Source organism: Pleurodeles waltl, chromosome 3_1 (assembly GCF_031143425.1).
Source record: "Pleurodeles waltl isolate 20211129_DDA chromosome 3_1, aPleWal1.hap1.20221129, whole genome shotgun sequence".
NCBI lineage: Eukaryota > Metazoa > Chordata > Amphibia > Caudata > Salamandridae > Pleurodeles > Pleurodeles waltl.
Genome location: NC_090440.1, coordinates 469,943,979 through 469,969,875, shown reverse-complemented (window position 1 = coordinate 469,969,875; position 25,897 = coordinate 469,943,979). Strand labels below are relative to the sequence as shown.

The following is a 25,897-nucleotide window of genomic DNA, read 5'->3' as shown; positions in this document are numbered from 1 at the left end:
GAACTGATGTATCTCTGCTTCTTGCGCAGACTGGACCCGTCACAAAGACCTGCAAGTCTGCTGCAGCCCATCATACCCGTAACTGTGTGATGCATCCTCATTGCAGGCCATCGCATCCCACATCAATGGTAGCCTTGACAACAGCAATGGACTCTGCAGCACTTTGGAACCAATGCAACGCCCGGCTGCGGGCTGCATCCTTCGTGTCATACTTCACATCACAAGCCCTGTTGACAGGATTCAGGAAGATGACGCAGGCCATCGCATTGAAACCTTGCTGCATTTCAGACCAATTTGTCAATTCATCTGTGTGACGCACCTTCAACACAGATCCTCGCATGCTTCCCAGACCAGGATTTAAAGTATTTTGTTCAAAAGGCCTATATGGGATCCTGTAGCTGGCCTTCACTAAACCGCAGTCAGCCTCAACTTGTGATTTTGTCCCGGGCCGGTGCAACTCGATATCCATTGTTGGTGATTCGTGCTTTATGGCACTAATTTCACTAAAATCTTTACAATTGCATATCTCTGGATCGACTGATTGGATTTTTGTCTTTTTGGTCTTATTTTTTTTTATCAAACAAAGTTCTAGTTTTCTAACTTGATGTGGGCTTCTTTTTATATGGTGTTTATCACAAATACTTTACACATTGCCTATAAACTAAGCCTGACATCTCTGTGCCAAGCTACCAGAGGAATGAGCATAGGTTAATTTAGGGTTGGCTTATGCCTCACCCCGACAATAATTTGTGATTGCTGCTTGACCAGGGCTCACACCCCATTCAATCAACAATCTAGTTTCTCACACATATGAAATACTTTATAGAAAATTATGTGCAATTTTAACATACAAAGGCTCAACATATCAATGTTGTAAATCCTTGTGTTGAAAATGTACTTTTGAAGTGTGGTAGGGATGTTGGAGAAGTAAGGGAAAGAAGTGAATGATGAGCCAAGGTTGTGCCCAATATTTGTGATTTGTGAAGGGTTGTAGGTTGCAAAGTTCAAAGCAAAGAGAAAGGGTTCAGGAATATTTATTTTAGGCAGAGCAAGCAGGTTGTTAATTGTGCAAGCCAGGCATTTGCAGTGAGGCTGAAAAAGTTATTATTTAGTTATGCTCCTTGGCTGAGGTCTTGACATCTTTCGAGAGAGTGTGAGAGAGAGTATGCACATAAGGCATTGATAGTCAAAAGTCAGTAGGAGGTTCTGATTAAATATTGTGAGTGGTGTGTACTGTAGTTATGGAGTGAGATTGTTGTGTACTTGGCCCAGTAACATGAGAAGAGAAGTAGTAGAATGTTATCTTTTAGAAAACAAGGAAGTAGAGATAGGGTGGGTGACAGGAGCTGCTTAAGGAGAAATCAGTTATATCATGATCAGTGGAGAGGGGTTAACGGGGTAGGAAGTACAACTGTGTGTTGGAGATCCATATCTAGTCTAATGGTTTGCCTGGTTATATATAGGTGTAATCAGAGGTAAGAAAGCAGCTGCATGAAGAAAGTATGTTGCAGATGATTACTTGCTTATATTCTTCCAAGACAATAGGGGAAGTGATGGGTGTAAGTGAATTAAGGACTTTGTACAAGTCTTTGCAGAAAGAATCCCTGCTTCCTGGAGACCTGTAGAGGGTTCGGATGTTCAACTAGAAAGGGTCAATGATTGAAGGTAAATGGTGTTCAAAAAGTACGAAAAACATAATAGAGAGGGGCATATTAAGTGATTATTATTATATTACAATATAGTATTAAGCTTCAAGAGGAAGTGAATGGTTTTGGACAAAAGGGAGGATATGGGCAGATTATTTTGCTCTCTTTAACAAGTAAGCTGCATAGTTCAGAATCTATTTAACAAGAGGTTTAAAGTATTTAGGTAGACCTGCAAATATTGAGGTTTCCCCATCAGCAGGATAAAGAACTGGCTTGCATGACTGATGTGAGGTCTTTTCAGAAATTGTGATGTTTCAATTTCTGGAAAAAATAGTGATTAAACTCAGGCTTTCACCTTGCAAAAGGAAAGCGCTTATGTACGTTCTTGAATAGCACTAGTGGTTTCTGGCAGCCAGTGGGGAGGATATATTTGATACAATGTGCAAAAACACTATAGTTGACACAAAGTGCAAATACACTTTCCCTTTATGGGCCTGTATAAAAAACAACCAAAAAGTATGTCAATATATCCGACCATATTGTTGTGCAGTGAATTGCTGCAAAGTTTACATTTCAAAACCAGAATTTCATCTCATTGTATTAAATTGACTACAGCAGAGAAATACAAATAAATTGCATCAATCATGCACTTTTTTGTTTTTGACTCAGTATAAGGTGAGTAGATATTCAGCTGCACCTGTAAACTGAATACATAAGGTATTGGTGTTTCTACCAATACCTTGGTTATGCTCAGCCCCACACAACATTCCTCATAGTACAAATTAACATGTCTCTCTACTAATTGCCAGGTTAGCCACAATAGAGGTACACAAAGAATACATTTTCTTTGTTGCAGGATTACACATACCATTGTCTGTTGAAAGAATCAGAGTGCACTTGAATAACAAACAATCATCTAAATCCCAGACAGCAAGCAGGAGGAAGCCCTATTTCAGGAGGTTCACCCCCACACAAAGATATCAGACTATGCTTCTGAAAGGCAAACCATTAGCTCAATCCTGGGTGGCACCTAAAAAAAATAGTACTTCAGAGTGTTACCTCCTCTTCAACGAACGTGGGCTGAATACTTGAGGAACATTCAGCCCATCCCACAATGGAAGGCGAGGGGGAATCCTGCTTCACAAATTTTCTACCATTTCAAGATGGCACACTGTGTACCTTACGAAACAATAGTCTGTTCCATTATGGTACCAGGGTGGAAATCATCACTTTCTATATGGCATTTTAGAAAGAAGCTATGTCTTCAATTTCTGTTGGTGCAATACTGCTTGGTGCAGCTTAGACCGTTCATCCTTAACAGAATTTACCACACTTTTGGTAATTATTGTTTTGTTTTCTGTAAGGAGTCTGGTTCTTGGAGCTCAGGACGCTTCATGGTGGGCCGGTTATGGAGAGGTGTTTTCCTTCTTGAAGGATAGAAAGTATGAAATCGGTGTTCTATTTACTGCATTGCTTTGTTGCTTTCTCCACACACAGGTGACTCATTCAGTCCCTTTTTATGGGTTTATTTTGAGGATCCTCTTATGTGATCTTGGCTAGGAGTGAAAGTATGCCTGCAATACTCAGAAACTCTAGCAAAGGTCTGAGTATCTCTGCCACTCTTTACAGAGATGTAGTGTTAGAACTGGGATGTCTGGTAAAGCCCATTAATCTGATGAATTATTGACATGTGTGACTCCACAAGGATTTTGCAGAACAAACAGATGTGTATTTCAATTGAATCTAGTTTGTTCGTCCATTTTTTGATTGCAGTTGAACCATTTTGTGGGAGAAGTGGGCTATCTATCTGCATGATTGTAAATTTAAGAGTTTGTTTGATCTGAGAAACATCGGCATAGCTGCATGTCATCTGCATTTGGTGGATGGCAATGCTGCCCATTGGTGTGATTGATACTAGTGCTTCCATGTGCATGTATAATAATATCGAGCACCACCTGGAATCGAGAAGGACTGTGCAAAGTGAGGGTTAGACACCTGGATGTTACAAGCTTAATAAATAGGGATCTTTCTGATAAGAAAGATGGTAGTCATTTTTGAAAGTCTGCTAATTCCCATCCTGGGAGACAGAATTTAGCTACTGGCCTGGAGAAAAACACAACTGACATTTACTGACACCTTTGGAAAGTGCTAGCATTTTGGGCAGGAAAAGGATTGGCATTATGCCTGCATTACATTTAGGGGAACATGATTATGTCTCAGTAAGCACAAAGCACTAAGGGACTGATTTAGAATTTGGCACATAAATACTCAGTCACACCTCAGTGAAACATATCCTACCCGCCTTATTACATGAATACTTATAATAAGGCAGATGGAAAATGTATCAAGTTTGCAACAGGCTGCCCATCCGACAAACAATAAATCAGGCACTAGGAAACCTTTTGTACTATTGACTGTGCCATTACCCACATGTGACTATTCTGTGGCAGCAGTCAGGAAAGTCGTGTCCACCACAAATTAAAATAACATTTCTGAAAAATACATTATAAATGTATGGGTATGTCTATTGTGCAATGAACAGATGTAAGTGTTACTTTTCCAAACCAGACTTTCACATTAGGTTATTGTGTGGATTGCACCAGGAAATGGAAAATCAATTGAAAGTTGTGTGAGCACAGAGAAACAATTCCCACTGCTCCATTGATGTTCTAAAAAGATTCATTATTCAGTACTCTAGCGTATCTCAGCACATCACGATACTTCATATTCCATAAGTATTTACTTGACACTCATCTAACAACAATTGTATATGTTCATTCTAACTTTATCATTTTCTGAATATATTGACAGTTAATTGCTTTAAATATCTTCAAGGTCGACGTAGCATTATACATATTGGGTGGTCTCTACATAGGGTAAGAAATAATTAAAAACGTGACATACCTAGCATCCCTTTGTTTGAGCTGGATAAACACATGTCCTTCTCTGCACTGGGGAGAACAAACCCCACTACAAATACTTCCACACCGTCGGCCATCAAAGCCAACCCTAAGACGAAGAAAAGGGTCCATTGGAAGCGCCCATGCCCACACTCCTGAATGATGTTCTCATACTGATGTGCCAGCTGCTCCTTATCTTCCATCCTCTCTGCCATTATGTCAGTATGATCTCTGAACTCATCTGCCATGGCGGGTGTCTTCTGCTTGGACTTGATGTCATCAGGGTGTGGGATACCTTGGTATTCACCTTCATAGATTTCATCATCTTCATCATGACCTTCGGTGGCATCACTCTGGGCATCTTCTTCTTGGTTCGGATCGTCCCCACTGTGGTAGTAACCATCGTTGGGTGCGTAACCACCATAAGTGTTGTCCTGATAACTGCTATAATCGCCCATTCCTTGATTACTGGCCTGTCTTCTCACCTCTCGGCCTCTGGTCTTTCCTCCTTGAGAGTAATGTGAATTGTTTCTGTACTGATCATCCATTTTGAAGATGTGAACAGTATATTCTTTACTTCTATATGCTGTGTATATCTAGTTGGTAATGTTTATTTTTCACTACACAAACATATTGTCGCAGACATTTAATGAACTAAATAGACAGGAATTAAAACTCTTTCTGGAGCACGTGGAGAACACCAGTGAACTTTATTGCAAGTTTGTGGGTTTTTTCAGTTGTGTATTCAACCAGGGCCTCAGCGTTTTATTTCTTCTGGCTGTTTTTTGCTTTGCATAAGTCTCAGGATATCCCACCCGTACACGCACAGATAAAAAACGTATCTTAGGTTCTCTGAGCATCAGAAGTGCTTGCTTGCTGGCAGGTTTCCCTGATTCATTTTGAAGAGGATAGCCACACCCTGAAATATAAAGAGGAAACAATGTTAATCAACGACAAACTAATCAATAAATTACCTCATATGCCACTTTTTGTACTTGAAATATCACAGAATATTCGAGGAAGACAGTGTGGGTCAGTGTTTCATATTCAGTAAGCTTTTGTGAAAATCGCTGTATAGCAAGAATTGAATGGGAATTTTATATCATTATTCCAATATTGTAAATGTCTCACAATATTTTGAACTGTCACTTGAAAGTGTAGAATATTACTATAAAAATGTAGTTAAATGAGCCCCTGCAATGAATGAAGTCTGTTATCTTCAAGTTCTGTGAAATCAGTCTATTTGTCAAAATGCCACACCCTTTGAATAGTTCTAGGTACAATAAAGCAATTTCAATGTATTGACATTTGCGTGAAAACTCAGTGCCCTACTCTGCCCAGTAAAAATCCTGGAAGTAGGATTATAATTCAATAATAATCGATAGAAGGCAAATGGAAAGTCCATAGAACACACGGACCAGGAGCTCTATAAAAAGAATAACACTGTCCTCCGTTTACCTCTTTTGACACCTGGACACATTGTGACCAGAAAAAGAAGATAATTTTTAGAATGGAACTGCTCTCTCAGCAGAGCTGACTTTCAAAGGGCTAGAAAGGTTTGACTGGGTCGATTGTTTGTACCTTAGAAAAGGAGGAAATGATGATGACACCATTTGAACGAGCAAACACATATTTCATAAAGTCATAATCTTGTTGACCGATCTGACGGCTGGTGTCACAAAGTACAAAATGTGTCAAGGTTTCGAGGTGCACATTTCACCTATTAGTCACGTTCATTAATTAGTTATTAAATAGTTTTAGGAACAAACCACTGACACTTTGGGATGTTTGAAGACCAAAAACGAGATGCCACGTGCCACAGTCATAATCAGAATGAGAAATTCGACAAATATTTCCTCTAGCAGAACACTTCTGCGCCAGATTGATGTACGTATTGTTTCTTTTCCATGGAGAAACCCCACACAATTTCGAATCGGCATCATCATGTAGCTTCAAACACCAATCACTCCAGGATACTTTACCAGGCTCTCCTGAACACCATTACATAGCTCAATTTCCAGCTTCCTCCAACTTGTGAAGTAGTCAATGTCAGTGTTCCTTATATTTCTTTCCACATAACGCTTTATAATACAGTTTTATGCAAGAATTACAAGCTGAAATAACATGTGGCAATAATACAAATTAATGGCACAAGAATACTGAACCTCAAAAGCGTGAAAGGCTGCTTTGGCAAGGTCTGGATTCAAACCCAAGACCTGACGGTCACACCAGGTGTCAGTATCTACTTTTGTTATGTTATGATATTGAGCGATCTTGTAGTATTGACATGCCTGGACCAAAGATCTTCTCACTTCCTTTCATGATCCAGAAATAAATAGGGAACCCTTTCATCAGATGAAACTAGAGTTACTAGCACATATCTAATTTTCTTTCATAACTTCACTTGTCTCATCACTGCCACATCCTTTTCTGTGCCCTCTGTTCTGCATTAGGACCAACCATCTAAAGCAACACAACCCGTGCCTACAACATGCATCACTAGGGAAAACAACAACTCTGGTAAATCCTTCTGAACTTCCCTCCCCTTGGTTCTTTTTGTATATACTAAGCATTAACCTCCATTTCATAGTAATCCCGTAACATGTATCTTTTGCTTGCACGCAATCCTATGGTGCTCCAAAATCCATCTTCAGGTTTTTTTCATTTTTTCCATCCACCCCAGGGAATGTTTTAGCACAGGAATCCTCTCCTCACAAAGACAAGAAACAGGTACCCAGTCATCTTATGGTCAACAGTCCTATGCAGCCTCAAAATACCTTCCTTCACAAGCCAGTGTAATTTTCCATCAATCCATTTGCTCTTAACCTTAGATGAAGCTGCCTTTTATGGGTAGGAGAGTTAAGGCACTTACTCAATTCACACAAACAATTAAAAAGTATTATATGTCTGAAGAATCTTGCAATCTCCACCTATTTTGAAAATATAGTTAAAAAATCTAATCTATTTTAGGAGTCATCGGATCCAAAATTTGGAAAGAAAAACTACCAAGGCCAATACATTCACCTAACACCTGGAAGAAAAGCAGTATCCCCAAGGAGTTCTACTTTCAAAACCTCCTGTCATTTAGTGCAACTTTAACCACACATAGGAAACATCCGACCTCCCCAGACTTTGTGCTTCACTGTCAATCTTCAGACGCAGTTATTTCACCATAACCTTTTTTGTTTGATAAGACCTTCTGGTTTACAAAGAAAGGCTATGCTGAACTAACAGTGTCTGAAGAAGGATAGTGTTGCACAAAAGCTGAATAAGTAGGTGTACCCTAGTGCTATAGAAACAATTGTAGTCCTTCGCCAAACTGATGAAATTAGCCCTAAGGAAACTCAAATGCTTTACATTGAACATATCTTTAATATGTAAACAATTTTGCAACTTATATCTTTTTTTAAACTTTTGTACTCACTGCAGCACGTCTTCTCTGCAAGTAAAATCGGCACACCAGACCTTTTTGCTAATTGCTGTACGAAGATTTCCATCTACCTTTACTGTATCAATCATGCCAATTCCAAGGGTATCTGTGACCAGATCATGCCTGTCATACTGCCAAAATGGGAATGCTCAAAGCCGAGTTATTTGCCAATAGAATGACAATCTGAGGGTCCAGTGTAACTTGTTTTTCAGTTGGTTAATGGGGAGGCCAAAAACACATGCCAGTGAAGTAAAGCTTTCGGCAAGTATCAATTGCACTGGCAACCATCTGGAATTTGCTAGTAAAACATATCACAGATCAAGTTCTCCATCCAACATGATGGCACTTTTGGTGTACAGGAGCCAGAAACAAGAGAGTGAGTATGTGGCAATTGTGAGTGATGTCGCGATATGTGGTTGGACCACTACTGGGCTGTAAATTATTGGTTACAAATATGTTGGTACAAAGGAATATGCCTTAGTGCTTGTATGTGTTCATTTGTCATTTAGATGTCTTTGTAACGCTCTTTGTTTGGCAAAGAGGCAATTAATTAATAAAAGAGTTGAGTCTCTATCTTCTTGTTTGACCTGGAACACACAACTTATGTTGTATGTAACATAACCCAGTTGGGTTTAGTAGCTGTTGCCCAGTTTTTGGATGTTTGATGCCCTGCATGAATTGTGTGTCATTCGCTCAGCTACTGTCAGTTTTTAGTGAAGGAAAATTCCAAGCACATCCAGCCCACAATTCTAAAAAGGCTGGTGTCTGAGTGCAAGAAGGGTGAGCGATCTGCAACCCAGGTTTTTGTGAGCGTCTGTGTTTTCTACAGTGCACTAACCACATGAGACTTTCAATTTTTTTACTAATCGTACTCTTTTGGACTTTTTGGAAGTGAAAGAGCAATGCAATTACAAGAACATCTTGGGCCCTATTATGCGTAGTGTGCACTTTTCCTGCTTGCACCCCAGAGTAGCTTTAAATAGGGAACTTTAAAGATGAATTAGAGATCCCTTTGCAAGGAGATGTCTGGGAGATCCATGGGAACCCCTCTCCAGGGCAGTGGTGGAACATAGGCCCCCCGCAGCCCCTGCTGTGCGTGGAGCCCCTGAGCTCTGGGGGGGCTCCCTCAGCATAGTACCCTGGCCTGACAGTTCCTGACTGAATCCAGAGAGGGGCCCCTCTATGTACTTTACAAGGAGGGGCCCTCAGCTTTCGTTTCACCCCTGCTCCAAGGGCCTGCCATCAGGGTGTACACGGACGTTGCACCACGTTTTGTGGCACACTTTCAGTGACCTCCTGACAGCTTCTTTGCCTTTGTGCCGATGTCTATAATATGGCATAGGCACAGAAGTAAACAGAATGCCTCATTTGCATGGGGCCAACCCCCCTGCAAAAGAACGAATGTCCTATGAGATAGCTTGGGCACTACATGTGTGCCAGCACAATCTGCATTACAAAAGGGGCTTCACAAGCTTCTGCTGCCCCTTCTGTAATACCAAGTGCCCTGGGGGGGACACAAAGTGGGAGCACATGTCCATTGCACCCCTAGGGCACCCCTAGTGCCCTTTCTGTAATACAGCCTTAGGATGTCAAAAAGTGTGACAACCACTGTGTGCTACGAAAAATATAAGTGCTACTGCATATTTCAATAAACTGAGAAAAATACAACCCCCCTACATTTGACTGACCATATACCGTGCACCCATGGCCAAAATTGAGCTTGCATTTATTTCTTGTAATGTATGTCACAAAACAGTCAATATAGAAATTAATATTGCAACATATGTGCTCTCACCACAAACCTCAACGAGGACGAGCATTAGATTTCACTTCTTACCCTGCTAGTAATTTACCCCCCACATCCGAAGGTGTTGGTGCATCTTCTATTGAGAGCCAGTAGAGTTGAAATTCCTTCCCATGTACAGTTAACCAAATCCAGCATCAGTTTAAGAGCAACACGTGCAGCATGTGCTTTACAGTTCATTGCTATGTTCCTTTTAGCAAAAATCAGTGCTAGGTCTATGAACATACATTGTTGTGTAGAGAGTTTGGATCCTGGGCATTGGCCCAGTAAACACTGCAATGGCATCAGAGGAATTTCTCTCTTAATCATTTCTTTTATGATGCCCACAATTTCCCTCCATTGTGCCTGTATTATGGCACAGTTCTATACCATGTGATAGAATTGGACATAGGGTTGCATACATTTAGGACATCCATTATGAAATCCAACATATATCTTAGCGAGTCTACTTTGGAAAAAGTAGGTCCACTGTACATAGTTGACCTGTGTAAATTTAAACCTGACATTTCTGGAAACTGTATCCAAATACTTCAGAACATTTTCACATATACTATCTGTAAGTTCAATACAGAGTGCATTCACCCACACTTGATGTGTTTTAATTATACATACATAATAATCCAGGAATAATGCAGTATGTAGGAGTGTGATGGTAAGTTTATAGTTTCCTAAGGATTGTATGTGCGATAACACAAGGATGTCTAGGATTCTGGTCTCCGGCTGACCAAGTAGCCCTTGTGGCTGCCTCAGGAGCAACATGTGCCATAAATTGACCCTCTGATATTTCACTATTTCACTTTCCTAATAGACCACATCAAATGGTCTTAAGGTTCCTGCAGTGAAGAAATCACCCATGGCTACCATTACAACATCCTTTCAGATCTCAGGAAAATATCTTAGCAGCAATTTACTACTACCTTGTCACCCACTCACTCATCTAATCAACTGTCTAAAGCTGAGCACCAACAAGACTGAAGTTGTGATCCTCGGTAAAAGCACATCACCGTGGTGTTTCATCTGGTAGATACAGAGATAAGACCAATCCCTATCACCCACTCCAAAAACCTCATGATCATCATTGAAAGCAAACTCAAAATGACAGCCCAGGTCAATGCCATCACTGCCTCATATAACCTGAAGATTTCCAAATGGCTCCCAATCAGCACCCGGATAACTGTCACTTATGCCCTGGTCCAGACCAAGCTGGAGTACAGGAACGCCCCTGTGCTGGGGTCAGACCTTTCAAAACTTGGCAGCCAGAATCACTCTCAACCTCCCAGACCCCACTCACATCACACCACCCCTGAAGGAGCGCCACAGGCTCCTCATTCACAAGTTTTCAAAATGCAAACTCCTCACCCACACTTTCAAGTCACTATATAACACTATCCCAGCATACCTTAAAATGGCATTGTTTTTCTCAAACCTTCCAGACACCTCCGCTCTTCCATACTTCTACTTGCAGTAATCCCAGACATACGTGAAACCAGTTCAGCAGTTGAGCTTTGTGCTACATTGCCCGTACAGCGTAGAACAAACTACTGCTGTAGAAAGGAGCCTCCTCCTCATTTCTTGAACTCCACAAGAAGCTGAAGACCCAGCTTTGTGGTTACTTCCACTGTTTCGTGGGTTTGCCTAGACTCACACCTGCTCAGCTCTAGGATACCCTCCTGCGTGATAGTCTGCTCCACAGATCTACATAGCATAACATGTAATCATTCATTCATGATCTGATGGATGGCTTGATATTGGTGCAACCCAAGATGTCTTCATAACCTAGTGACATATTTCTGCATGCTTATCCTTCAAAGACATATGTCTGCATGCTTATCCTTGACTGCTTTGAACACCGACTCCGTTCTGATACTACACTTTCCGAAGTGTATTGTGAATTAGGAAAGCAAAATATGGGTTTTGAATTGAAATCTTTTCTTGTTAAAATAATAGGTATCTGGTGATTATCAATGAATATATTTTTGCTTTCTTTCATGGATTGGTGCGCTCTATTTGACTGAGTTTCAATCCTGAAATTGTTTTCTTAATAACTAAAATGGATATGGCACCTTATTTCAGAGAAGCTTTCCGTGTTATACTAGCAATTCAGAAAGAGTAAGAGTTGGGCAAATGTAGCAAAACCATTAATAATTAGGCCATGAACAAAAGTGCCTCAGATAGATAAGTGTTATTTCTCACGGGCAATAAAATCTGACTGGTGTGATAAATTGCACCCACAGTAATACAGTGAAAGACTACAAGATGGACACAACACCAGTTTAGAAAGATTTTAAGTATTTATCTAAATCAAACAAGACCAAAACAACAAAAATCCAACATACACAAGTCAAGATATGAATTTTCAAAGGAATAAGAGTCTTACTCTATAGAAAACAATGGAAACGATGATTTTGCACAAAGTACCTGATTAGCATCAAAAACAAAGCCGCATGGGCGGGCGTGCATTGGAAAAGGCAGCGATGCGTTGATTGATTCCTCACAAGGGAGGCCGTGTGTGATTTGTTCTCTGATCAGGTCAGGGATGTGTCATTTTGCTTCCTCGCAAGAGAGCGATGCGTCATTTTCCAGATGGGGCACCACGAATCTGCGCAGAGTTGAGTTGACTTTGACACCCAGTGACGATGCGTGGAAAATCCTGTTGCACGGTATTAGAAAACTGCACTGCGTGGGGTTTGCGTCATTATCAGCAGCCGCAAGTGGGAGTTGCATGTCGTTTCTCCAGTCAAGATGCATCGATCTCCCAGCTGTGATGCAGGTAGAGTGTCGATTTTAGCCGCAAAGCTGGCGGCGTGGCGCTTATCATCTGCGTTGCAGAAGGTGCGTAGAAAAGTTCCCCGCACAGCGTTCTGTGCATTGATTTTCAGCTGTTGTCTGCCATTTTCACCTTTCAAGGGACCAGGGACTGGATAGGGCACCACTTGGCACCACTTGGCAGGGCAGGAGTCTCAGCAGAGAGTCCAGTAGCAGGCAATGGAATTCTTTGATAGCCTTGAGACGTTAACACAGAAGGCAAGCTCAACTCAAGCCCTTGAAGATTCGTCACAAGCAGGAAAATACCACAAAGTCCAGTCTATGTCCCCTTTCACAAGCAGAAGCAGCAACTGCAGGATAGCCCAACAAAGCACAGTCAAAGGCAGGGGCAATGCTCCTCCTCAGCTCTTCAGCTCTTCTCCTTTGCAGAGGTCCCTCTTGGTTCCAGAAGTGATCTAATTTTCAGGGGTTTTGGGTCCAATACTTATACCCCTTTTTGCCTATGAAGTAGGCCTACTTCAAAGGAAATTCTCTGTTGTCCACAAGATTCTGCCTTACCTAGGCCAGGCCTCCGACATACAACAGGGGGTTGGAGACTGCATTGTGAGAGGGCATGCACAGTCCATTCTGGTGTAAGTGACCACTCCTCCCTCCACTCTAGCACAGATGGCTCATAAGGATATGCAGGCTACACCTCAGCTACCTTTGTCTCACTGTCTAGAGGGGATTCACAAACAGTCCAACTGTCAAACTGACCCAGACAGGGAATCCACAAACAGGCAGAGTCACAGAATGGTTTAAACAAGAAAATGACTACTTTCTAAAAGTGGCATTTGCAAACTAACAATCTAAAAACGAACTTCGCTAAAAGATATATTTTTAAATTGTGAGTTTAGAGACCCCAAACTCCACATTTCTATCTGCTCTCAAAGGGAATCTAAACTTTAATAATATTTAAAGGCAGTCCCCATGTTAACTTGTGAGAGAGATAGGCCTTGCAACAGTGAAGACTGAATTTAGCAGTATTTTTACTGTTAGGACATGAAACACACATCAGTACATGTCCCACCTTTAAGATACACTGCACTCTGCCCATGGGGCTACAGAGGGCCTAACTTAGGGGTGCCTTAATATGGATAAAAAGAGAAGGTTTTGGTCTGGCAAGTGGGTACACTTGCCAAGTCGAATTAGCAGTTTAAAACTGCACACACAGACACTGCACTTTCAGGTCTGAGCCATGTTTACAGGGCTACTAAGGGGGTGGCACAACCAGTGCTGCAGGCCCACTGGTAGCATTTGATTTACAGGCCCTGGGTACCTCTAGTGCACTTTACTAAGGACTTACTAGTAAATCAAATATGCCAATCAGGGATAAGCCAATTACACATACATTTTACATAGAAGCACTTGCACTTTAGCTTTAGCACTGGTTAGCCGTGGTAAAGTGGCCAGAGTATCAAAAACAGCAAAAACAGAGTCCACCACACATCAAGAATCTGGGAAGCAGAGGCAAAAATGTTTGGGGAGGCCACACCAAGGATGCCAAGTCTAACAATGTGGCACACGTTTGTTTGTCCAGACTAGTAATTTGCAATCTGATGCTAATGTGTTTAAAAGCAAAATGTGGAACTGACTTCTTATAGCTGTGATATAAAATTAAGAGGGACTGTCGTTTTTACATGATCCACCACTAGACACGACATTTTGGTGCAGTGTAACCTGACTTTCAGCACAGGTGAAGTCCAGTCATTCCAAAGATGGCAGGAGTTTGATATCAACGTTCTGTCAACTGCATTTTGAATTTGAAATAGAAAATGCAATGTCTCAGTTTTAATATATTTGATTTAGCATACATGGTACTTTATTTATTGCAATGAAGTGCAACCTTTAGAAGCAAAATAATTTGTATTTATCTGTGGTTCTACATAGCGTTTAATTACAAGTGAAGGTCTGTCATTTTAAAAATAAAGTCCCTGTATGTATAGAAACACTGGAAATAGCTTTATAACATGTTGAATACTATGAAAGGATATAAAGTGCAGCATAACCTGGTTATTCATGAAGAGTGTGCTCACCAACTGTACACCTACATTAAACGATTTTGGTATGCTTTGTGCTTACTTGATGTGTGTTGCAATTGGAATTTCGAACTGCAATATGAAAATGTATACTGAATTATTATGATTATTTAAGGGGGAAATTAGTACTGTGCGTCTTATACTTTACCATTTAACTAAAAGTTAAAAACACTGGAAAAGCCAATGTGTATAGCATTGCTTCCAGACATGTTTTGGCTTTTTTCCTCTGCCATTTGTTTCTAAAACATAATTACAAATAATACAAATTACGGTTTATGTGAGAATGTGCATGCAAAGGTAGGTATCTTGCAAGTGTTTTTCGTAAAAAGGCTGATAAACGTTTTCCAGAATGGCCAACAATATTTGAACATGGCAAGAATGCGCACAAGGGAGCAGTCACCTAAGATGCATTTTTTAATAACATTTTCACAAATCTACTGTGCATGATGGCTTCCTATGCACCCTCATACACAGGCATGTGTACGCTCAGGTAGTCACCTTGGAATAATTGTAAAAGCCCTTCTTGAAGATGTGAGTTGCACGGGATGTCACACTAATTCAACAATTCAATTTTATTTATTTATGTTTTAGAACTCAACTGAGATCCACATAAAAATAAGCAATAAAACAATACATTTGTCCCTACCACATTTAACACCTGAAATCTAGTTGGACATGTTTAAAATTTAAAGTGAAAAAGGTTCTGTAAAAGTGCTTCAACATTACATTTTTCCGAACTTGCGATTGCACACTACTGTGCTCCTATATAAAGTGTGAAAAATAAAATGCTGCAAATGCGCGCATCAATGCAATTAAAGTGTAGTTAGTGCAAAAGTATTAAGGCAATTTAAGCTTGTTACTATCATTATTGACATAAAAAGAGCCAAGCACAAAAGTGCTGGTACAATACTATGAGTAAAACAATGGGATAAAATATATACATTAACAGACAGTCTAGAACGTTGCCCATCTGCCCGTAATACTGTGAAAATAGTCATGTGCACAGAATAGAATGTTCACAAACCAAACCCAACTCTTCATAATGTGCATCTTAATGAGGTGCTTCGATGCAAGAACCACATATAGATCATGGGATTAAAATGAGTAAAAACGCCCAATACCTTGTTCAACCTCAACCTCACCACAGAACCCATCATATAGGTATGTAGCAGGGCACGTAGATACTATTGCCCAACCCCTGTTGGAATATAGGTGTAATAAGGTGCATTATTTATAACGGAGCAACCTAATTATTTTATTTCATATGGCACCCAAAGCTTGTTTACATGTCAATTAACCTACTTTACAGGATGTATACTTAGAATAGATATAAAAAACATTAAAAAAAATTAAAAATTCTAAAACAGAATAGTTCATTGGGTGGATCTTACAAGGCTCGGAGAAACTCAGATGCAGATAACAGTGAGAGCTAAAGACAAATAGGTTTTAACCATTTACGCCGGAATGAGGCAAGAGATGGGCAGACAAATAAGACATGGCATAAATCTTGAGTTTCGGCAAGGCAAAGATTGCACTCTTTAGGTGTGCCGTGCCATTTCGCCAGTAGCACATTCAAAGGGAGCAAACCCTGGTGAAGCAGCATCCAGAAACACCTAACCCTGTGAGGGATGTTCCATGTAATATAGGGTTGTGTTTTTTTATTGCTAGAGAATTTGCTAAATTCATAAAATAACTTTTTTTTGCACAGCTCTCAAGGTCTAGCCGAAAACTCAATGCCCACGTTGCTTGCTTCAGGCTAGCTTTCAAATGCAAAGGAGATAATTCCAGGATCAGGTTTTGGTCCAGCTCCAACCTTTCAAGAGCATAAGAGTTCTTACAAAGAGAGTATTTGGCCTTACTCTTACCTTGAAAGATTTTATGGTATTTTTCTCACTCCTTATAAGCAAAGTGGCCAGACGAATAACCCCTGCTAGTCCTTGAACGTACGCACTTTGGAGCCCCATTTCCAGCCTTAAGGCCACCACAGAGACAGCAGTGTTAACATACAAGAGTTTTCGAAGGATTTTTTCTTCCGACTGATTCAGTAACCTCCATTTAGAGATATCTGTGAATTCCACACCATACAAAAGGGACGAGGGGATTTTGGCTCAAATACTGATAAGAGGTATGAAAAAGGCCTTCTTCCTGTTGGTTTATATAGGGCTCCTAGACCTCTTGCCTGACAATCGGTCTTTGATTTATTAGAGGCAACATGAGCAACATCACTTAGGTTCCTGCAAACTATATTCCCTAAAAAGGGATATGATTTCCCAATGACCAGTGGAAGTCGGGAAATTTCATCTTTTTTTCCCCAGAAAGCAGAGAACCTTACTTATTGAGGCATTAATCCTCAAAAAGTGGGACTCAGAGTATTTTGACAGGAACAGGAGACGATTCTGTAAACCTTTAGGTGGTAGGACAAAAATTATTATGCCATCAGCATATAACAGACAACATATTGGGTATCCACTTAATTGCGGGGGAAAGCCCTTGCTCTGAGACAGGGAAGAAGGAAGATCTGAGATATATAAGGAAAAAATGTCACGCTACAAGCATCAGTTATTGCCTGGCAGTACTGTTGGGGAAACGTATAAGCCATAGCAGAAAACATTTAAAAAGGAAAACAATGTAAAAAATAATTAAAACGAAAAAAACATACTTATTCTGTTTAACATGTAATTCCTGGCATTGAAGTATATTACTTTGTTTACGGAAGTGCACAAGCAAAATGCTGTCATTCATAGTGAAATTAGCCCATGGATAAAGTGAGTTGCCCTATGCTGCGCACTGTAGAGAGAGGAATTAAAATGTGAATGAAACAACACATATCACTGGATGAAGCGAATTGCTTTTAAGTCCCTAAAAGTAAGTGTATTTTTTATATTTTTACTACAATAAAAAGGTCTAGGGTAACTCCAAACGTATAAGTAGTAAGAGTGTGTTCTGTTCACGATTACTTCATAAATCTTAATTTATATTGGCATGAATTAGCGAGTTTACAATTTTACAAAGCTACAATAGAGATTTGTAGACAGAAATCCCACCCTTGGTGACTTACATTTCATCTGACATTTGCTATAATCAAAAATTAGGCACACACGCCATTTTAGTCTAATGCTTTAGGGACTGCTTTAGTGCCTTATCAAACTATTCATAGGATTAAGATTGTGCATTTTTATGCCAGTTGATGAAAAAATGAATTAGTTTTAGCATTTGCAGTGTCATCTGGGAAGCAGCTGAAAACATTTGACATTTAAATGATATGACTTTTCAAGTTAGAAGTCACTAAAGGGTCGGCTTTTGTGTTTCTTAATTACAAAATTGTGGAATGTGTACTTGCGTACTGTTTACTTAATATAACGACCTCCTCACTACCTTAATCTTCGTTAGCCCTTTAACCGGAAAGGCTGTAGTCTCTTATGTACTTGCTACAGTATACTGCAAGACGTGCAGCACTCCATCGAAAGTTGGCCAAACCCCCAACCTAAGCTTTATGTAATGCCTCTTAGTGTCAATACACCAGATGACCCACACCATAGGGCTGTAACAAACGGTGGATGAGCAGCTGGAACGATAAAACAGGTGCCACTAACATACACAGCCTGAGTGCAACATGCAGTGCGACAGAGAGAGGAAAAGTGGGTGTGTAGCAAAATGAGAGAGAGAGATCGAGAGCAGGTGACAGAGGGGGAATAGAGAACGAGAAAGAATGAGAGTCTCATATGGCCTACAAGCAAATCAGAGAGATAACAATCACAAATGAGATGTAAGAGAGAAGAAGAAGTCAGCGGGGGAAACAGCTCTTCTGATTTAGAGCAAAGAAAGAGCTGGAGAGTCAGAAAAGGGAAACACTTGTAGGAGAAGGACAATAATGCAGTGACAATGGGTGAAAGCTAGCATGAAAAATAACCTGCAACAGCAAGATAAACTGCAGGTGCTTCTAAAAAAATATGGAACTGCTGCACTTATTTCCTTTGCAAGGACACAGGAAACAATAAGAAGTATTGTCACTTTTAAAAAAGGCCAAATTCTACAGAAAATACAGGCTAAGAACAGTGGACAATGGGAACTTTCATTCAGAAAGGACATAAGAAATACAGAATTTTAATCAGAAATTGATATGATATTAGCAAATCTATGGGCAGAATGGACTGCGTCTTCAACACAGATCTGTTTTTGGGAAACACATAATTGGAATCAATATGAAAGACAAAAAATGAATTGGAAAAAGTAGTTTATTCTGAAAAGAAAAAACAAGCCATAGTTCAACCAAGTTCCTGATTGTCCGATCTCACCATCATATTTATGTAAGGGACCATGTAGTACTGTGGTCGCTTTCCATGAGCCTTAATGAAGGTTGATCAGGAAAAACTGTGGTATTGGTACATGGGTGCATGGTGCTGTTGGACCTGAATCTCTTTTGAGGGCCTTCCCCACATTTTTGCAATCTGTTGCTGAACCTGTTTTTGTTGGCATTATGACTATGTGCACGTTAGCAATGCTAACCAGTGCTGAAGTGCTTGTGCTCGCTCCTTCAGGCAATGTAACATTGGCCAAAACCTGATTGGCACATTTATGTCAGTCCAATAGGTGCTCCAGGGCCTGTAAACTAAGTGCTTCTAGTAGGCCTGAAGCACTTCTTGTGCCACCCATTGAAGTCCACTTTTAAAACCTGTTTCATCCTTGCCTTTGCAGCCTGTAGTGCAGTTTTAAAGTGCTGTTTCGATCTGGCAAAATAAACCTTTAGCCAGATCTAAACCGTCCTCTTAAACACATTTATGTTAACTCTAAGGTAGACCTATAGTGCAGGGTGCATTGTATGTAAAATGTGGGACATATATGTTTAAGTTTTATATGTCTTGATAGTGAAAAACTCCTAAAGTCTTTTTTCGCTAATGTGAAGTATGACTGGAAGGAGATAGAGATATGGTGTTTACACTCAAATTAATTCTAATTTAACTCTGTAAAACCGGATTCTCTTGTCGTAAACATTTGTGTCTTCTACCAGTGTCTAGGGTCACATGACTGTGAGTGGCTCTGCTGTTGGTGGTTTGTGTGTTCCTTCCAGACACAAAGGGGATTAGGTGTCGACAGGATGGGCCATCCTGACACAATGGTTGAGGGTGAAGCTGTACCCAGCCCCTCTCACATTTAAAAGAGTTTTATCACCTGCGCAGACAAAGGAATCTGACACCAGGCCAACCTTGCAGTTTGTTACCCCACACGTCTTGGAGCCTTGACAGGGGAAGGGAAGAACTTTCCAGAACCAGATGAGGGGGTAGTATAGAGTCCCCTCACTTCAAAGGATGGCACCAGGTATAAATATTGCACCCTCAGAACAACTTTTCTTTAAATGCTAGATCTGAGAACATTACCGAAGAAGGGCTGCCTTGTTCTTCAGAGGTCTGTCCTGCTGCTTGAGACCTACCTTGTTCCAGAGAGGACTGCCCAGCTGCTACCAGAGGACTGAACTGCTGCTTAAGGGCTGATGTGACACCTGGAGGACTGCCCTGCTCTCTAAGAAGAAGGAATGGACCTGTTTTGTTTATCCCAGGCTACCTGAGTGATTCCAAGGGTCAATTAGACCTTCTATTTGACATAGCAAGCTTTCTCCAGTAGCTGACCTGCCTGGACCTCGACTAGACCTGCCTGAGTCCTACTGGACTCTGCTAGAGTGAGGTTTTCAAGTTCAAGAGGAGCATCCCCAGGTCCTGGGCCCTTGGCTGGTATCATTTGAGCTCCTCCTGTGATAAAAGGTGAAAACCTGAAGTGTTGAGCTCTTGGTGACCATGCACAGGCCAGTTTATGTTGAGACTCTGCCACCCGCAATGAGCGCCAACATGCAGCTCCGGTGAACCCAACTCTCCACACTACCACGACTGCCAGCAATAACCGGCAATGTGAGATATGCACTTTGAGAGCCCGCGGTGACCACCTAAGCAAAGCTCCAGCAAAGACTGTGTGCGATGCCTGGCCAGACAATGCTGAGACCATCCGCGAAACGAGGCCTGCTCTACATGCTACAGTAACAGTCATCCACAAAGCTATCTCTGCTTTTTGTGACCTTCTCCACCACAAACAGAACTTTTTGTGCCAGACTTTGATAAGGTAAACTTTTTCAGCTGAACTAGGCTGGTCCATGTATCCAGCATATGCTCCATCATTGTCAGCCTGAACTTGAGACTTTCCCCGGTCTAGCACAACCAGATGACCATGAGTGGTGCTGTCTGCTTTTAGGCGCTATATGTACCTAAAACTATAAAATTGAATATATCTGGGTCTAATGATTGAATTTAGGCTGTCCTGGTATTTTTTTTTCTTTCTTATAAGATACTCTATGTTTCTAAATTGGTTTAGGATTTTTTGTGGATCATGATTTCACTCTATTACGTTTTGTGTGCTGTGTAAATACTTTACATATTGCTTCTAAGGTAAGCCTGACTGCTTTTGTGGCAGGCCATCAGAGGGTTAATCACAGGGCAACTCAGTGACTTTTGTGGTTCACCCTGACAAGGTTGTGGGTGTTGCCCAATTTCTGATAGTTGCCATGGTCGCGATTCTCATGCTCTCAAATATCAGTGCTTGTGCATCAATGTAGAATGTAGAATTACCTGCGTCAGTCCTACATTTACCAGATGTCATGTGTCTGGGAGACTTAGCTAAAGTAGAGACGGCACAAACACTAAATTTGTTGGTCATTCTTAACTGTCTACTTAACAACTCTTCTTATGGTTTGTGTCATTTGTTTCTGTTCTCTGTTGTTGATTCTTGGATCTTGACTTGCATGTCTGACCTGTTTAGTTTTTGGATGACATTTACAAGATTACAATTGATCATGGGTCAGGACAAACTTGTTCTTCTGGCTTAGGCAATAATCTGATTTGCTCTTCTTCCTGCTTTGTAACTTTGCTAATTCTGTTTCCCCATTTTTATCTTCTATCATATTCTCCAATTCACTTCAGATGTGGAAGGTGTCCTCCTTTGATTATATTTTCATTTCCTAAAAAAACTCCTCTGTGTCAGCTTCCATCATCATTGTTCTTCACTAGAACCCTCTTCACCTACACCTTAAAAACATTGAACTGTTTACAAATATGAGTAACCTCACAGGGACACTGAAACTCTTATTATTGAATACAATCCTCAGCTCTGCATCCTTTCTAAGGAATTGGCCTATGGCCTCTGTTGGAAAGTTATATTTTTTCCCCTGTTCGCCCTGATTTTTGTTGCTGGCTGGTGCTGATGGTAACTGACTCTGACTGTGCCCTGGGCTCTGTTAGCCAGACACAGGTTAGCGCTATGTTAAAACATGCACATGTAGTAGAGTAGAGTACCCTTCCATTGGTCTGACAGAACCTGCAAGTCCCTAGTATAGAATAGGGCAAGGAGATTAGATGCCCAGCAGAATTTCTGCACTTGAATGTGTGCGCTGCTGTGTGCTTTCTGTCCGCTTTCTGTCCTTTTAAATGCAGGCCTGCCTTGAAGCCTGTGTTTAAAAGTTACATTCTTACCATTTGCATGACAGCCCCTATAAGTCCTTAGTAGATAATAGGGCAAGGGGGTGCCAACTACCTATAAGACCCTAGTACATAATCGGGAATGGAAGTAGAGGCCCAGCAGAATTTCTGCCTTTTGCAGGTGGGCACTTCTATCACTTTTAAATGCAGCCTGACTCTGCAGGCTGTATTTCAATGGAAATGGCATCCCAATACGACTTTAGTGCTATGGGCACTTTAAAAGTGATAAGCTACCACGATTTCACATATTAGGTATCCCCAGGGTCTCCCCTGGTTGTCCCAGGTGTGGGGCATCATGTACCTATAAGCAGGGTCCCTATAAAAAGATTTTTTATAAACCCTGGTGAGGGGAAAAAAACTGCTCATTTAATTTTAAATATAGGAGGAAAAAGTGTAGACAAGTCATTCCAGGACTTAAAATATTTGGTTTGATACATTTAGCAATTTACCATTGGTGAATTTATCAAAACATATGCAGAAAAAAGTTATAAGGCTTTTCTTTCTGTAAGCCAAAATCCAGCCTTCTGAAGGTCCCCTCTGATTGGTCAGTGGTAACAGGATTAGCAGAGCTGCTTGATTAAGTGAAAAGTGGCTGTCCAGGGGATAGGCTATTTGCTGAAGGACTGCTCTGGGGCTACACAGTAATACCAGACCAGGGGAGGATAATAAAGCATACAGCCTCAAAGAAAGGAGAGCAGGACAGGCAGGGCACCCAACCCCCATCTTCTGGACCCCTTGGCCAGATACTAGACTTAAGGAAGGAATTTGCAGATCTTAGGTGGAGTAGAACTATGGAAATGAGCCACACTGGGTGTTGGTTTTGTCAGCTCTAACTGCTCTGCTGAAATTTCAGCCTTCATGGATGTTGGGAGAATGGTGCTTTTCTGAGACAGGAATACGCCACACTTTGAAAGAAGTGGTCATGCATCTGGGTGTCACCCTACATTCTATTGGCCAGGAGTGTCCCCTTTCCTGATGCCCAGGAGCTGGGAATAAATATTTGAGAGGTGATATCTTCTACCTGAAACTATAAGAGAAAGAAATCTGCCCTGCTGGAATCTGGGTTTGCACCCTGGGCCTGCACTTCTGAGTGAACTTAGCCTGCAGCACAATCTGGTACTACGGCCCGTGGGCAGAGCCTTGCTTCAATAAGGACTCGGGAGTGGACTCCCTGCAGCTACAGGTTAACAGAGCTTCATCTGCATCATCTCTAGCAATAGTCCCCAGCCCACAGTGCATCCAGCCGACCTTTAAGGATTTGTCCAGGTGCATTGTGGAAATTGTGATCCAACTTTCCAAGGACCATCCAGGAGATTCCAGACCCTTGGATAGGTGTTTGGGACCCTTTGGACCTGCAAAGTGGACTTCCGGAAACACCTGCTGAAGTACGGAGAGGTTTTGAGAATTTTGGTAAAGTTGGAGCTTTGTATTTCTAAGCACTAGAAAATGTTTATTCTTTAAATATTCAAATCTCCAGTTCCCTATTCTGGATTTTTGTTATTTTGGTGTCTATTTACTCACAAAAAATATAAACTATTTATATAAATTGGTGTGGGATTTTTATTGTGTGCTGTGTTTCACATATTTACTTTATTGGTGTTTTGAGTGCTTTACACTCTTGTCTCCTAAGTTAGGCATGCCTGCTCGGTTACAGCTACCAAGTGCTGAGCAAGGGGCTAATTTACTGAGATCTTTACTGAACCTTTATTTGGTTAGTGGTCTTATTGCCTGGGGCAGGTTCTTACTTACCACTACCAATGACCCACTTTCCAACAACCTCCATCACACTTTACTACATTTTAATATATATACCAAAATCATTTATTAGTACAATATTTGTACTAGGCCTGTCAGTCTTAGGGTGGTTCCCCCCAACATTTTGCCTTCTTCCTCCATTTCTCTAACCTGGTTTTGCTGGTGTTAGGACTCTGCATATTTTACCACTGCTGGCCAGTGTTAAAGTGCTTGGGCACTTTGCTCTAAAACTTGCTGATATTGACTTATCTACAATTGGCATATTTAATTTACTTATACATCCCTAGTAAAATGCACTACATGTGCCCGAGCCTATAAATTAAAGGCTACTAGTGGGTTTGTGAACATTGACTCTGCCACCCACTTAAGAAGCCCTTTATATGCCTCAGGCCTGCCAATGCAGAGTGTGTTTGTGCAGTTAAAAAAATGCCATTTCGACCTGGCAAAATAAGCCTTTTAACTGGTCCATTCCTTCTTTCTAAAACATATATATCACCCTAGGGTAGGCCTTGGACAGCCCAGAGAGAAGAGTTCAATGTATTTAAAAATGTGGACATATACTTTTTAGTTTTACATGTCCTGGTAGTGAATATCTCCTAAAATATTTTTTAACTACTGCAAGGCCTATCTCTCACATAGAATAACATTTGAGTGGTCTTATCACATTTTATAAGCCTAATTTCTAAATGGGAAGAGATCATTCCTTCATTTGGGGTCTCTGGAATCACTATTTAAAATCCTAACTTATAGTTAAGTTGGATTTTAAATTGCAATTCTGAAATGCCACTTTTAGAAAGTTGGCATTTTCTTGCCTTAGCCTTTTGTGTCTGCGACTTGTCTCTGGTCACATGACTGGGTGCAGTTAGCAGTTGGAATATGGGTAGTCCCCCTAGACAGTTACATACAATGGGAGCTTAGGTGTGACTTGATGGGCAATCCTGTCAGGATGGGGGAGAAGATGAACCCAGTCTCACTTACACCTGAATAGGCTGTGTCTTGTCCCCACACAAAAGACACAATACCCCCTGTAGTTAGTCGGAGCTAGTGCAGGGAAAGCAGGACATCTGTGCACTTCAAAGTCAAGTCTTTGAAGTCCCCCCCCACTTCAAAGGAGCCACTGGGTATAAAACCTGGATCTTAGACACAACAAGTTCAGTATACTTCTGGACCTGTGGATACTCTGCCAAGAAGAAGGACTGCTGCCCTGCAGAAGGACTGCCACTCTGATGGACTCCTCCTTTGCTGTGCAGAACTGCTGCCCTCTTGCCCAGGTGAGAAGGACTGGACCTGCATCTCTCTTGAACCAAGAACCCGGAGTGACTCCAAGGGCTAGTTGGCTGGCCTCCTGATCAAAAGTCTCAGGAACATAAATGACTTCTAACCACCCTGCTTCTGTCTGCACCTGGACTCTGTCATCTGTGAGTCTACCCTGCCAAGTGGTGCCACACCAATCCTGTACCCTTGGAAGTGGGACTATGTGCTTGCCAGAGGAACCAATTCATCCTCTCTGCTAAGCAACGTATCGCGAGCAGAAATTATGCATCTCCTCGACTGATTGGCGCATCCTTGAACAGAACTGAAGTATCACCACTGCTGCATGGATTGGTTCCGTCCCAAAAGACTTGCATCGCTGGTACATCCCGCACCTTGTGTTTGATGCATCACCTTTGGAACCGCCACTGCACAAAGTTCCTTGTGTCTCTCGTTCACATCAGTCTCGACACTGATGCTAAAAGCTCTGCATAACAGCTTCATATCTCACCAGAACCAACACATCGCCTCAACTGTGAACACATCCCCGACACTTGCCTTCACATCACAAGTCCCGTCAATGGGATCTTCGAGTCTGGTTAACCTGACACGGATCCTGGTTGCTGTTTGACCAGGGCTCAGATCGCAGTCAATCAACAACCCAATTCCTTACAATTTTCATATGCTATAAGTAATTTGTATACTTTTTTCTTGCAGCATCAACGTTGCCTTTGGCATTCTGCTTCCACT

At 41.2% G+C, this 25,897-nt stretch overlaps 1 protein-coding gene across 3 annotated transcripts in view; it reads right to left on the bottom strand.

The window, feature by feature from the left end:
* The window catches only part of SV2B (synaptic vesicle glycoprotein 2B), a 506,854-nt gene that overhangs the window by 299,866 nt on the left and 181,091 nt on the right, over positions 1–25,897 (bottom strand). For all 3 annotated transcript variants that reach the window (XR_011201358.1, XM_069222743.1, XM_069222744.1), the window contains one exon: positions 4,551–5,465. Coding sequence is in view for 2 of the 3 variants with exons in the window: in XM_069222743.1 (XP_069078844.1) it covers positions 4,551–5,094 (544 nt within the window). In the remaining variant the exon portion in view is untranslated. The remainder of the gene's footprint in view (positions 1–4,550; positions 5,466–25,897) is intronic.